At 43.8% G+C, this 14,625-nt stretch overlaps 1 protein-coding gene across 1 annotated transcript in view; it reads right to left on the bottom strand.

The window, feature by feature from the left end:
- CYP1B1 (cytochrome P450 family 1 subfamily B member 1) overlaps positions 1-14,294 on the bottom strand; it is a 28,779-nt gene extending 14,485 nt beyond the window's left edge. Inside the window, exons 1-2 of the mRNA XM_069769012.1 lie at positions 14,050-14,294; positions 11,637-12,721 (exon numbers count right to left, since the gene is read on the bottom strand). Coding sequence (XP_069625113.1) covers positions 11,637-12,700 — 1,064 coding nt within the window. The 5' untranslated portion in view covers positions 12,701-12,721; positions 14,050-14,294. The remainder of the gene's footprint in view (positions 1-11,636; positions 12,722-14,049) is intronic.
- Between the last annotated feature and the right edge of the window lie 331 nt (positions 14,295-14,625).

Here is a 14,625-nt window from a genome sequence, read left to right as displayed (position 1 = left end):
ACTAGTTAATAGGCGCGGGCAGATCACGATTCTGCTCGCGCCTATTACGGGCACATGTCAGCTGTTCAAAACAGCTGACATGTCCCGGCTTTGGTGCGGGCTCACCGCCGGAGCCCGCACCAAAGCGGGGCCTCTGACCTCAGACGTACTATCCCGTCCGAGGTCAGAAAGGGGTTAAAGCACCACCCCAGCTGGGTTTTTTCTTATTGCAGTGTTGAAGTGGTGCTACTAATCTAAGGTCCCTGACCCTAGCCTCATACTTGCCCGCCTCCTGCTCCGGTCGGTCTCCAGCAGTTTGTAGCCTGCCAGATCGCTCCAGTGTTTGCTGAGCAGCTGGTCACTTCCTAATGTAAGTCTATGAGAGCCTAGTTCTGGTTCTCATTGACTTACATTGAGCGCTTGTGACCATTACTTCTCAAATCAGTCAGACGTTGCGGTCACAAGATGGCGTCATAAGACTGGAGTGGCACAAATAAAAGGTCTAGACGGTGGTCGATAAGTAGAATACTGGAGTCAGGGTATTTAGATTAGTAGCATCACTCCAGTACTGAAACCCCCCATCTTAAGTGGTGCTTTCAAGGGAACCTGTCTACTTGGAAATGTTATGCAATATATGGACATCATGATATAAAGCAGTAGAAGCTGAATGGATTGACTTGTTCTATATAGTTGTGAGTATAGCTTATATTTTAAAAATTAAAATCCCTGATCATTCTTATCAGTCAACGGAGTCCTAATCAGCAATTGATACAATTTCTGTATGCACACTTATAAAGAGAAGCTTGTCAATCACTAATAAGATCCACCCACTTGACTGCTGAGCCCAGAAAGAGGAGGGGTTTCAATGAATAAAATATGCAAATTATTTCTTTTGCAGAAGGAAAAAAAAAAAATAAACCACTATCTGGCACATACCACCTAGTAGAAAAAGATACCTTAGTAGACAATATCTGTCCCTTTGCCAGGCCTTGCAAAATGACCAAAGATAACACCAAGCCAGGAACTCTTTGTGTTTCCCCTCATGAATGGAGTGTAAATATTGTGCAAAGCGAATAGGGTGTTATCCAACTTGAGAAGATACAAATATAAATGTGATGTGCGTATCTTAAGGGGTAACTATTATGGCGCAACTGACAGCTGCTACAATTTCCACAGAAAATCAAAACGTAATATACAACCGGGAATAGTGGATTTCAGATGCGCTGCTGATTCCAAAATCTGAAGACAAGGTGATTAAATGAAAGTGGTCTATTGTCAACGCGTTTCAAAGTCTGTAATGACTCCTTCCTCAGGACACCCACATGTCTCATCAGCGGACAGCATACTCTTTAAAGTATGAAGTCTTATAAGCAAAGCAAGGGAAAAAGTATCTGAATTAGCTCTCTTGTGGTATAAGGCTAGGTTCACATCGCGTTAGGGCAATTCGTTTAACGGATCCGTTAAACGGATGCGCTAATGATGAGCCCCAAATTGACTGTATTTTTGTGATCACATTAATGCATGAGTTAATGCATGGTTGCATTGCATCGGTCTGTGTTAGCAATAGAGTTCTATGCAGAGCGAACGCTTCCATTCGCTGTGCGTTCGCCGTAACGGACCTGAAAACACGGTAGTCTGCATTTGAAGGTGCGTTAGGATCCGTTACACTAATGGGAGTCTATGGGTGTTAGGAGTCGAGTTTCCTCTGCTGCACAGGGGGAATCTCGATCCGTGTCTGCTGCGGGCTCCCATTCTGCATCGGCCGCAGTGGGGTCTGCTCAGCGGAGACGTCGCTCCGAGCGTCTCGCTGAGGCTGATTCTGTGCAAAGGGTTACTACTGCCTCTTTTGGCTTTCCTATTGTACCCTGCACTGATCTGCGGCGAGCAGGCTTTTCTGGGACTAAGTCCTAATTTACACACACTGAGCATGCCCAGGGCAAGATCTCTCAGTGGAGGTCTAGGGTCACATGCTCAGGTACTGCAGCGACTCCCATTGGTCCTTCTCACGGAAGGTCCTGCAGGTACTAGGACTAAGTTCTGCTTTGCACACTGAGCATGCCCAGGGCAGGATCTCTCAGTGGAGATCTAGGGTCACATGCTCAGATACTGCAGCAATTCCATTGGTCCTTCTTTCACAGGTCCTAAACGTTCTGCAGCTATTTAAGGCTCGCATGGCCACACGGCCATGCGCTAGTATCAATTCCAATATGTGCTTTGCGCCAGTGTGGTTATGTATGTTTGTGTTCAGGGACCCGGCTGAAATAAGCCCCTTGAATACCGGCATCTCCGGTGAGGAGATTGCATGTTTGCATAACCACTGACTGCTATCAGTTCGGCAGTAAGCTTGTGTTCCTGTGAGGCTAACAGGGCGCAGTGCTTTCCTCTCGCGGTTGAAGCTAACAGAGTTGGTATATACCGCCATATAGTGCCGCCATTATTTAGCAGCAGGTGCTTTCCTGCATGGTGGATCCCGGGTTGCGAACGCACCAATTCCACTTAATAAATAATATATTTGGTGCGTTCCGCCAATCCTAACAGTGGGCGTATTAATGGATCCGTTACATTGCGTTAGTGCCACTTAGAAACGGATCCGTTAAACGGATTGCCCTAATGTGATGTGAACCTAGCCTTACAGTGGAGAGGTAGCTTCCTGACAAAATACAAATTACACTGAATCAATTCCCAGTTCTTCTCATCTGTCCATACACTGTGTGCAGAATTATTAGACAAGTTGTATTTTGATCACATGATCCATTTTATACATGTTGTCCTACTTCAAGCTGTTCAGGCTTAAGAGCCAACTACCAATTAAGTAAATCAGGTGATGTGCATCTCTGTAATGAGGAGGGGTGTTGTCTAATGACATCAACACCCTATATAAGGTGTGCTTAATTATTAGGCAACTTCCTTTCCTTTGGCAAAATGGGTCAGAAGAGAGATTTGACGGGCTCTGGAAAGTCCAAAATTGTGAGATGTCTTGCAGAGGAATGCAGCAGTCTTGAAATTGCCAAACTTTTGAAGCGTGATCACCGAACAATCAAGTGTTTCATGGCAAATAGCCAACAGGGTCGCAAGAAGTGTGTTGGGCAAAAAAGGCACAAAATAACTGCCCATGAATTGAGGAAAATCAAGCGTGAAGCTGCCAAGATGCCATTTGCCACCAGTTTTGCCATATTTCAGAGCTGCAGCGTTACTGGAGTGACAAAAAGCACAAGGTGTGCGATACTCAGGGACATGGCCAAGGTAAGGAGGGCTGAAAAACGACCACCTTTGAACAAGAAACATAAGATAAAACGTCAAGACTGGGCCAAGAAATATCTTAAGACTGACTTTTCAAAGGTTTTATGGACTGATGAAATGAGATTGACTCTTGATGGGCCAGATGGATGGGCCAGACACCAGCAAGGTGGAGGTGGGGTACTGGTAGGGGCTGGTATCATCAAAGGTGAACTTGTGGGACCTTTTCGGGTTGAGGATGGAGTGAAGCTCAACTCCAAGACCTACTGCCAGTTTCTGGAAGACAACTTCTTCAAGCAGTGGTACAGGAAGAAGTCGGTATCGTTCAAGAAAAACATGAATTTTATGCAGGACAGTGCTCCATCACATGCCTCCAACTACTCCACAGCGTGGCTGGCCAGTAAAGGTCTCAAAGAAGAAAAAATAATGACATGGCCCCCTTGTTCACCTGATCTGAACCCCATAGAGAACCTGTGGTCCCTCATAAAATGTGAGATCTACAGGGAGGGAAAACAGTACTCCTCTCAGAACAGTGTCTGGGAGGCTGTGGTGGCTGCTGCACGCAATGTTGATCATAAACAGATCAAGCAACTGCAGAATCTATGGATGGAAGGCTGTTGAGTGTCATCATAAAGAAAGCTGGCTATATTGGTCACTAATTTTTAGGGGTTTTGTTTTTGCATGTTAGAAATGTTTATTTCTAAATTTTGTGCAGTTATATTGGTTTACCTGGTGAAAGTGAGATGAGAATATATTTGGTTTTTATTAAGTTGCCTAATAATTCTGCACAGTAACAGTTACCTGCACAAACAGATATCCTCCTAAGATAGCCAAATCTAAAAAAAAAACACTCCAACTTCCAAAAATATTAAGCTTTGATATTTGAGTCGTTTGGGTTGATTGAGAACATAGCTATTGATCAATAATGTGGGATAGTTCCTGAGATTATTGGCTTCTATAAATGGCCACAATCTGTGTATTATTGGCTGTAAGTAGGATCCAACCATATCTTACACTATGAGTTGTGAAGTGTGTAGGACACCATATTCCTGCTATGCAAACCACCTTTGTTAATACAATATGTTGGAAGTAGAAGAGATACAACAGTGGAACGGATGACTGAATAATGGAAGGACAGCAAATCTAGCATCCACAGTCCGGGTTATGTACTCAGGCCGTTAGTACAGTATGTCCAGTCTTGCTGGTTTATAGCAGAAAAGAAGGAACCTTCTGCCCTCTTCACTACCACATGATTTATATCTATGACCTCCACATGGTGATGATAAAAGCTAGGCAAAACATGAAACAATAAATTAAGTGTAATCTTAGTCATCTCTATTGGATTTTTCATTCAAGGTTAATTTCATTACCAGGGTCATTTATCAAAAGTAATAGGAAACCAAAGCAATTATTTGTTGGATCGTTGAGTTTGTTTTTCGGATGATTTGCAGTCATTTTGCTAAATTAGGGATTTGACAATTAAACTTTCTGGCATGATTTCCATGTCTGCCATCTACTTCTCCTCAACAAAAAATAAAGAATACTTACCGTATATACTCGAGTATAAGCCGAGATTTTCAGCCCAAATTTTTGGGCTGAAAGTGCCCCTCTCGGCTTATACTCGAGTCAAGGTGGGCGGCAGGGTCGGCGGGTGAGGGCGCTGAGGCATACTCACCTAGTTCCGGTGATCCTCACGCTGTCCCTGCCGTCCCACGGTCTTCTGTGCTGCAGCTTCTTCCCCTCCCCATAGGGGTGGAGCCGCGTATTCATTTCTCTAATCAGCGGTGCCGGTGACCGCTGATAGAGAAAGCTGCGGCACCAAAGACCAGCTGTGACAGGCGGGGGCAGCGTCAGGAGCGGCGGGATTAGGTAAGTATTTTATATTCACCTGTCCGCGTTCCAGCCGCCGGGCGCCGCTCCATCTTCCCGGCGCCTCCATCTTCCCGGCGTCTGCGCTCTGACTGTTCAGGTCAGAGGGCGCGATGACACGTATAGTGTGCGCGGCGCCCTCTGCCTGATCAGTCAGAGCAGAGACGCCGGGAAGATGGAGGCGCCGGGAGCGGACGCTGGGAGCTGCAAGCAAGAGAGGTGAGTATGTGTTTTTTTTTTTTTTATTGCAGCAGCAGCTGCGGCACAGATTTATGTGGAGCATCTATGGGGCACAATGAACGGTGCAGAGCATATATGGGGCACAATGAACGGTGCAGAGCATATATGGGGCACAATGAACGGTGCAGAGCACTGTATGGGGCACAATGAACGGTGCAGAGCACTGTATGGGGCACAATGAACGGTGCAGATCATATATGGGGCACAATGAACGGTGCAGAGCATATATGGGGCACAATGAACGGTGCAGAGCATATATGGGGCACAATGAACGGTGCAGAGCATATATGGGGCACAATGAACGGTGCAGAGCATATATGGGGCACAGCTATGGGACAATAATGAACGGTGCCGAGCATATATGGGGCACAATGAACGGTGCAGAGCATATATGGGGCACAGCTATGGGACAATAATGAACGGTGCCGAGCATATATGGGGCACAGCTATGGGACAAAATGAACGGTGCAGAGCACTGTATGGGGCACAGCTATGGGGAAATATGAACGGTGCAGAGCACTATATGGCACAGCTATTGGGAAATAATGATCTATTTTTATTTTTGAAATTCACCGGTAAATGCTGCATTTCCACCCTAGGCTTATACTCGAGTCAATAAGTTTTCCCAGTTTTTTGTGGCAAAATTAGGGGGGGTCGGCTTATACTCGGGTCGGCTTATACTCGAGTATATACGGTACCCTAATGATCCACCTTTCTGCACCGCAGACAACTTGCTGTCTTGCATGTAAGGGTGGTAGTATGTATTAATACATGACAGTCGCCATTTTGTTCTATGCTGTTTGAGACTATAGAGCCACTTCATCAAAGCTTTTACATAAGAAAATAAATAATAATAATTTTATTTCTATAGCACCAACATTTTCCGCAGCACTTTACATTTTAGAGGGGACTTGTACAGACAATAGACAGTACAGCATAACAATAAACACATAGATCAAAATAGATACCAAGATGAATGAGGGTCCTGCTCGCAAGCTTACAATCTATGAGGAAAAGGGGAGACACGAGAGGTGGATGCTAACAATTGCTTTCGTTGTTCAGACCAGCCAAAGTATAAGAATCGGGTGTTCATGTAAAGCTGCATAAACCGGTTATCAGCCTAAGTTTGTAACAGTAAAGACACAGGCTATTAAATGCATAAAGCATGTGAGGACATGATGCAAAGAATCTGGTTATGGTAAATTTTGAATGGGCAACACAGGGATAGTTAGGTTAATGCGTTGAGACAGTAGGCCAGTCTGAACAAATGAGTTTTTAGGGCATGGTTAAAGGGATTGGGGATTAATCGTATTAACCTGGGTAGTGCATTCCAAAGAATTGGCGCAGCACGTGAAAAGTCTTGGAGATGGGAGTGGGAGGTTCTGATTATTGAGGATGTTAACCTCAGGTCATTAGCAGTACGGAGAGCACGGGTAGGGTGGTAGGCTGAGACCAGGGAGGAGATGTAGGGTGGTGCTGACCCATGGAGTGCTTTGTCGGTGAAGGTAATAAGTTTGTACTGGATTCTGGAGTGGATGGGAAACCAGTGTAATGACTGGCACAAGGTAGAGGCATCGGTGTAACGATTGGTGAGGAATATGATGCTGGCTGCAGCATTCAAGACAGATTGGAGAGAGGAGAGTTTGGTAAGAGGGAGACCAATTAGTAGAGAGTTACAATAGTCCAGATGAGAATGAAAATGAGAAACAGTGAGAGTTTTTGCAGAGTCAAAAGTAAGAAAGGGTTAAATTCTAGAAATGTTTTTGAGGTGCAGATAACAAGTGCGAGCCAGTGATCGGATGTGGGGGGTGAATGAAAGCTCAGACTCAAGTATGACCCCAAGACACCGTGCATGTTGCTGGGGAGTAATAGTGGAACCATACACGGAAATGGCAATGTCGGGCATAGGTAGGTTAGTAGAGGGAGGAAACACAAGGAGTTCAGTTTTTGACAGGTTCAGTTTCAGATAGAGGGAGGACATGATGTTAGAGACAGCGGTAAGACAGTCAGTGGTGTTTTCCAAAAAGGGAGGCATGATATCAGGAGAAGAAGTGTATAATTGGATGTCATCAGCATAGAGATGGTACTGGAAACCAAATCTACTGATTGTTTGACCGATAGGGGTAGTATGCAAAGAGAAGAGGAGGAGGCCTAAAACCGATCCTTGAGGAACCCCAACAGTAAGGGGAAGATTAGTGGAGGAAGAACCAGCAAAAGATACACTGAAGGAGCAGTCAGGGAGATAGGAGGAGAACCAGGAGAGAATGGTGTCCATGAGGCCGATGGAATGGAGCATAGTGAGGAGCAGCTGATGATCCACAGTGTCGAATGCTGCAAAGAGATCCAAGAGAATTAGCAGGGAGCAGTAACCATTAGATTTAGCTGTTAGTAGATCATTAGAGACTTTAGTAAAGACAGTTTTAGTAGAGGGTCGAGAAGAGAGTTATCTGAGAGATAGCGGATAAGACGGGAGTGGACCAGGCATTCCAGGAGTTTAGAGAAGGGAAGATTAGAGACAGGTCTATAGTTAGCGGCACAGTATTGTTGAGGGATGGTTTTTTTAAGTAATGGATGTATGATGGCATGCTTAAATGGGGGAAAGATACCAGAAGAGAGGTTGAATATTTTTGTTAGGTGAGAGGTGACAGCCGGGGAAAGGGACTGGAGGAGATGTGACGGAATGAGGTCACTGGTGCAAGTGGTTGGGTGAGAAGATGCAAGGAGCTTGAATACTTCTTCTGTGACTGGTTAAAAATCAGAGAGTGAGCTAGATGCAGTGGGGGATGGAGGACAGTACATGGTATGAGGAGATTGGGAGATAATTTCCTGTCGGATATGGTCAATGTGAAAACTCATGTAAAAGTTCAGAAAAGTCGCAAATATTTTGCCCAATGGGGAGTTGACCAAAATTTTGTTACTTTAGGCATATTTTCGTCAATTTGACTCCGCTCTAACGAAATGGCTAGAGCCGGGATGGACTATGGCCATGCTCGCATGTCAAATTCATAAAAGATGCAGGCATTTGGAAGCCAGAATTGCTACTTCAGTCTTTTAATTCATTAAATGGGTACAAGTCTGGAATCACTTCATTTTCATTCGTGATTCGGATCAAAACGGAACCATTTTATCATGATTTTTTGCGAACATGCCGTAATTTTTTCCTTCATTAATTTTTATTTGAGGTGGAGCAGTGGCACTCGTGACAGACAGACACGGTTACCATGCCAGAAAGTTTCATTGTTAAAACCCTAATTTACCAAATGGCTATAAGGCAACTGAATAAAAATTAACAAAAACTCAGCTATTCAACAAATAATTAGTTATTTTGATAAATGACCCTTGGAATTAATTAGATGAACAATGCAATAGAGATGACTAAGATTACACTTATTTCACTGTTCCATGTTTTTCCAAGGTGTCTTCACATTCCTTAAAGGGGTTGTCCGGTGAAAAGCGATAAGTCTGCAGTTACTCTGTGGGACTGTAGACTTATGAATCCCCCAGCGCATGCACTGTGCGCAGCAGGGATTCATTGGTTTCAGACCAGGGATCAGAGGGGGTGTATGAGTTATACATACTCCTGGCCATACAATTTGCATTGTATGAGTTACACATACACCCTACCAGTGGGCGCAGTGACTGCAAACTTATTAGTTTTGACTGGACTGTAATTTATTCTGCCACCTGCTGCTATTCAAAGAACAGCAACACAACAGGGTTGATGAATGGAGTTGTAATGTAATTCCCTGCACAACAGGGACTTTGGCCAGAGAGGTCCTGTAGCTACTCTGAGATACCAATAGTTTTTTTGTGGTCGTGTTAGATAATTGTTTAGAAAAATATTCTGAAAACACGGTCGAAAAAAAAAGAGAAAACTTTGGCAAAATAGATACCATGATCTCAAACAGATCTTGTACAGTAAGGGTATGTGCACACGTCCGGATTTTTAGCGTTTTTTTGCGGAATTTCGCCATAAAAACGCTATAAATCCGCTAAAAAAATGCTAACATTATGCATCCTATCATTTAGAATGCATTCCGCATTTTTTGTGCATATGTTAGCGATTTTTCCGCAAAAAAAAACGTATACCGCAAAAAATCCGGACATGCTCTATCTTTTTGCGGATTTTCTGCGGATTTCCTATCAAAATGGACATTCCGTAAAAATCCGCAAAAATTCAGCAAAAAATCAGCGCAAAAAACGCGTCAAAAACGCGCAAATTCCACGAGAAATCCGCGCGAAAAAAGCACGCGGATTTCTGGCAGAATTCTCCGGATTTTGTCAGGAAAAAATCCTGACGTGTGCACATACCCTAAATCCTACACAAATAATTGAATTACCGGAGAGAATATCAGCACAAATATTGGACTTTGACAAGTCTAATGCAAGTTGTTTCAAAGTGTTAACGCTCCAATTTATTAATTTAAAAAAATATTCGATAAAATAAGATTATTTATTATTTTTTATTATTGAAACTCAGTATATAGTGGATCAGTGCCCCTCACTATTGCCTTGCAGCACTGGAGTGGTTATTTTAAGTCTATTCAATTTTAGACTTTGCATTTTTGTTATATTTCGTTCAATAGAAGGCAATGACTGCTGTAAATAACTAGACAATTATTTAATATTTTACTCGGTCTGGCTGTAGAATCATTAAAGTCTGTTTCTTCAATGGACTGAAATCATCAGAATTTTTTTTATAAAACCTGCTGGACTGACTGGCAACACATTGTGTAAGCAAAGTAAGCTGATCTAATAAAAATGCTTTATTGATAACATTGTGGCGCATGCTACAAAACACACTATTTCTCTTCAGTTGAGCCATAAACAGTTATTTGCATCTTTAGCACATTGGTCTAGTTTAAAGTGAAGAAATGACTATATTGAAACCCAAAAAGATTATGTAAAGACCATTGTCTTGATGTCTAGACCCTAAAGTGCTCTATTGCCTAATAGTTTCTCAAACTGTAGCCAGAATGGCGGATAACTTAATTTATGTAACATTTACATCTAGATAAAATGCATTTATTAACATTCCTTAATGCAGAACATTATTATCTCTCACATAAAAAAACTATTATGTACAGAAAGCACAGAAAAATAAGGAAGCCACGCATGCGCCTTAACAATTAGAGGTTGTCCAGATTTAATCTCTATATAAATGACAATTTGTCGAACTTTCTATTATTAATCAATATTGCAATTTCTAGCATTTTCAAGATATGTGTTTACTTTCAGCAAATAGAAAGATTTTGTGTAAATGTAGTGCCTACAAACATATACATCTTTAGACCTCTCAGTTGAAAGGTAGATACAATTGTATCAGTCTAGTCAATGGTCTGTGAGATAAGTATATCAGCAGCTGCGCAAAGCTCTAGTAGTTTCAATGTATCATTCTGAAGCTTTGGACTGGATACATTTTATCCACTTCTTAGCAGATAGAGAGGGACTAGGTTTGTACAAGTTTGCACCACATTATTAATATGTTCGTTTTTCACTAAGGCTACTTTCACACTAGTGTCGGACTCGGCCCGTCACAGTGCGTTGGGCCGAGGTTCCGACGCTAGCAGTGAAACGGAGGCACAATGGAGGCAGCGGATGCATTTTTCCTGCGCATCCGCTGCCCCATTGTAAGGTGCGGGGAGGTGGGGGCGGAGTTCCGGCCGCGCATGCGCGGTCGGAAAAAGCGGTCCGCCGGCAGCAAAAAACGTTACATGTAACGTTTTTTGCTCCCAGCGGTCCACCACAACACGGCGCAATCGTCGTACGACGGTTGCGACGTGTGTCAATGCGTCGCAATGCGTCGCTAATGTTAATCTATGGGGCAAAAACGCATCCTGCAAACAATTTTGCAGGATGCGTTTTTCCCCCTAAACGACGCATTGCGACATATTGGAAAAAAGCGCCAGTGAGAAAGTAGCCTAACAGCAAGTAAATATCTGAAAAAGAATGAAAATTGACATCGAAATGTTAAAGAAATCAAGAACCTGGCTAACTATAGCAGCAACATTAGCTACATTTCAAGCTCTTTCTCAAATTTTCCCAATGCGAACTCAGATTTGGAGAAAATGACGGAATCATTCCCTCCAAATGGAATTGGAATTTTAGAGTCATTGCAGTTCTTCCAAGTGTAAACTTTAAAATCCCACAATATCGCATCCAACTTTAAAAGCCTCAACTTGTAAATGTGCATTACTCCTATTTATTTCATTAGAAGTCCCATACCAGGTGTTTTAAGCTTATATATCTGGAGCCAATAACTTAACCCAGCAGTGATATAGCAATGAATCTAAGTGATAGAATCATCCTACCTGACGAGGAAGAACATGAGCCACTGCAGAGCTGTTGACAGGGTATCTTGGCTGGCACCAAATATATCACATACTGTGGCTGGAATATGCTCCTTTTCTAGAAGACAGAGTCCTGTGTTACCATTCTTCACCTCTTCTTTCTTTTCCATTCTGTCCCGGTTCATGATGAAACTTTTTCCATCCATTTCTCCTAAGATGTGGATAAAAGCGTCCAGCATGTCTCTAGTCACTCCCCATGCTGCTGTCTTGAGATGTTGGATGAATTTGCTATGAACAAAGTTGTAGAACTCGTTATTGACCTGCTGGAAGTCGCTATATATTGTCCTGACAGGATTTGGGAAGCGCTGGAGCCAGGGCATGGCATCTACCAGGCTTCCTGCACCCACTGTCCTACTGAACTTATCATTATTGCTCAGAAGAGCTTGGAACTCTAAGTCCATGTGGCTGTAACGTCGGCCAAAACATACTGCACTCATCACATTGGCCACGGCCACCACCAGATGTCCTCCAGGGGCAAATAACTTGCCCTCCTCTCCAAGAGCAGAGAAGATAGTAATCAGGTCACGGACTTCACTCAGGACATGTTGCCCCAGTCTCTGTTTAGTGTCCGGATTAAGAGTGGAGAAGGCTCTCACTGTGGATTGGGCAATTTTTCTATGAGCCTTCCATCTCTCATTGTAGAGCCCAAAAGCCAAGCTTCTGCCCCCTGACACAAACTTGAAGGAAGCAAATCCGGGACGACCTGCAAAGTCCGCTCCTTTCTGCAGCAAAGCGTGTCTGATGACCCTGTCTCCGTTCAGCACCACCACTTTCTGACTCCCTAACTTCATCTGGAAGATCTCACCATACTTTCTGGCTAACTGTACAAAAGCCAAGTGAGGGGAGCTACCAATCTGCATAGCATTACCAATGATGGGCCATGGAAAAGGACCAGGGGGTTGATGTGAGTCTGACCATCTGGGCAAGATCCAAAGTTGGAGCCACTTAAAGACATGAATGGCCAACAGTGCGCACAGAACTGAGAGCAGAAGACTGGAGATAAAAGGAGACACCTCTTCATGCATCTTGAGAGTTGCTATTTAGACCTAAAGCCACATACAAAAGAAATAATACAATTAAAGGAATACCAAAACGTATTAAAGCTGCACTCTTTCTCATGCTGCACCATGCTCTAATTGTACTCCACACTCAGACCTTAGTGAGCAGTTAACACCAAAGTAATAACGGTTTATCCACAGTAGCAGAGACTTCTGATCAACTCACTTCCACCACCTAGAGATGCTTTCCTAAAATGCAGGCACCCACTGACATACTGGAAGCTACACCTGTGCAGCTCAGGAAGCCAGAACATAAACTATACTGTCTGCGATCACATTCATTACTTTATTCCCACACAATCTTTCCTGCCTGACCCAAAACATCACTGGTGGTCACACCCGGACCTTCACCCACCATGAATCTACTTGTGCTGGAGATGATGCCTCAACTGACATCCTGGCAGCCCTAACTGTACAGCAGATACTCCAGAACCTAATACTGCCTCCGATCACACTGATCTTATTACTTTATCCCTGTCTGAGAGCATCACTGGTGGTCCATCTGGACCTTCACCCACCATGAGTCTACTTGTGCTGGAGATGATGCATCAACTGACATCCTGGCAGCCCTAACTGTACAGCAGATACTCCAGAACCTAATACTGCCTCCCATCACACTGATCTTATTACTTTATCCCTGTCTGATTGAGAGCATCACTGGTGGTCCATCCGGACCTTCACCCACCATGAATCTACTTGTGCTGGAGATGATGCCTCAACTGACATCCTGGCAGCCCTAACTGTACAGCAGATACTCCAGAACCTAATACTGCATCCGATCACACTGATCTTATTACTTTATCCCTGTCTGAGAGCATCACTGGTGGTCCATGCGGACCTTCACCCACCATGAGTCTACTTGTGTTGGAGACCATGCAGCCACTGACAGCCACACCTGCACAGCTGAAGTGTCTAGACCCTAATATATAATGCCTGCGATCGCACTCATGCTCTGATCGAGAGCATCACTGGTGGTCACACCTAGACTTTTACGAACCATGAGTCTACCTGAACTGGAGATGAGGACCCCACTTGCACCCTGGCAGACACACCTGTACAGCTTAACAGTCTAAAACCTAAAATATACTGCCTGCAAGCACACTTATGGTATTACTTTATCCCACACACACATTCCTATCTCATCCAGAGCATCACTTGTGGTCACACTTGGACCTTCACCCACCATCAGTCACACCTGAGGAGCCCAGATTCTAAGACATACTGCCTGCAATCACACTCAGCTTAATACTTTATTCCTGCCTGACCCAGAGCATCACTGGTGGTCAGACCTGGACCTTCACCCACCATGAGTCTACCTGAGCTGGAGATGATGCATCCACCACTTTGATCACTGGTTCTAATAGCTTTACACCCTCCTCAGTAGAGAAAATTAAGCTTCAGAGGATGTGACTTGAAATGACTCCATTCTCTTCTCATACATTCTAATTCTTCTGGAGTTGTTGGGTGTATAATTAGGATGATCCTGTTGCAGATCTCAGAAGACTGATGCAGGTCCCACATTGGAAGGTAGGTGAGACTTGTTCTCCAGTTGCTCAGCATGACCTTTTATATGAAGCCCCCCTCTTGTCCTGCTGTGTGACTAGTTTCCTCCCCGGGAGGCACCCTTTGGTCACCGCCCAGCTCCTCCCCATTGGACCCTTAGCAATTACACCACTTATTGGAAAGCAGAACAGCTCTTGGATCACACTGATTTTCCCTTTTCTCTCTTTAGTGAGAAGTTAGTTGCTGACTTCATCCGGAAATCTACCTTATTTGTAACTGGCTGAATGATCTTCTCGTTACAAAGCTCTGTCACCCATTAACCCTTGCAGTGACATACGGTAAGGTGAGTCATTTAGAAATCTTGATGGAGCTGTCCTTAATAGTGTTGA

The sequence above is a fragment of the Ranitomeya imitator genome, chromosome 5 (genome assembly GCF_032444005.1).
Source record: "Ranitomeya imitator isolate aRanImi1 chromosome 5, aRanImi1.pri, whole genome shotgun sequence".
Lineage (NCBI taxonomy): Eukaryota > Metazoa > Chordata > Amphibia > Anura > Dendrobatidae > Ranitomeya > Ranitomeya imitator.
The sequence above is the reverse complement of the archived record's forward strand: the minus strand, read 5'-3'. Positions and strand labels throughout refer to the sequence as shown.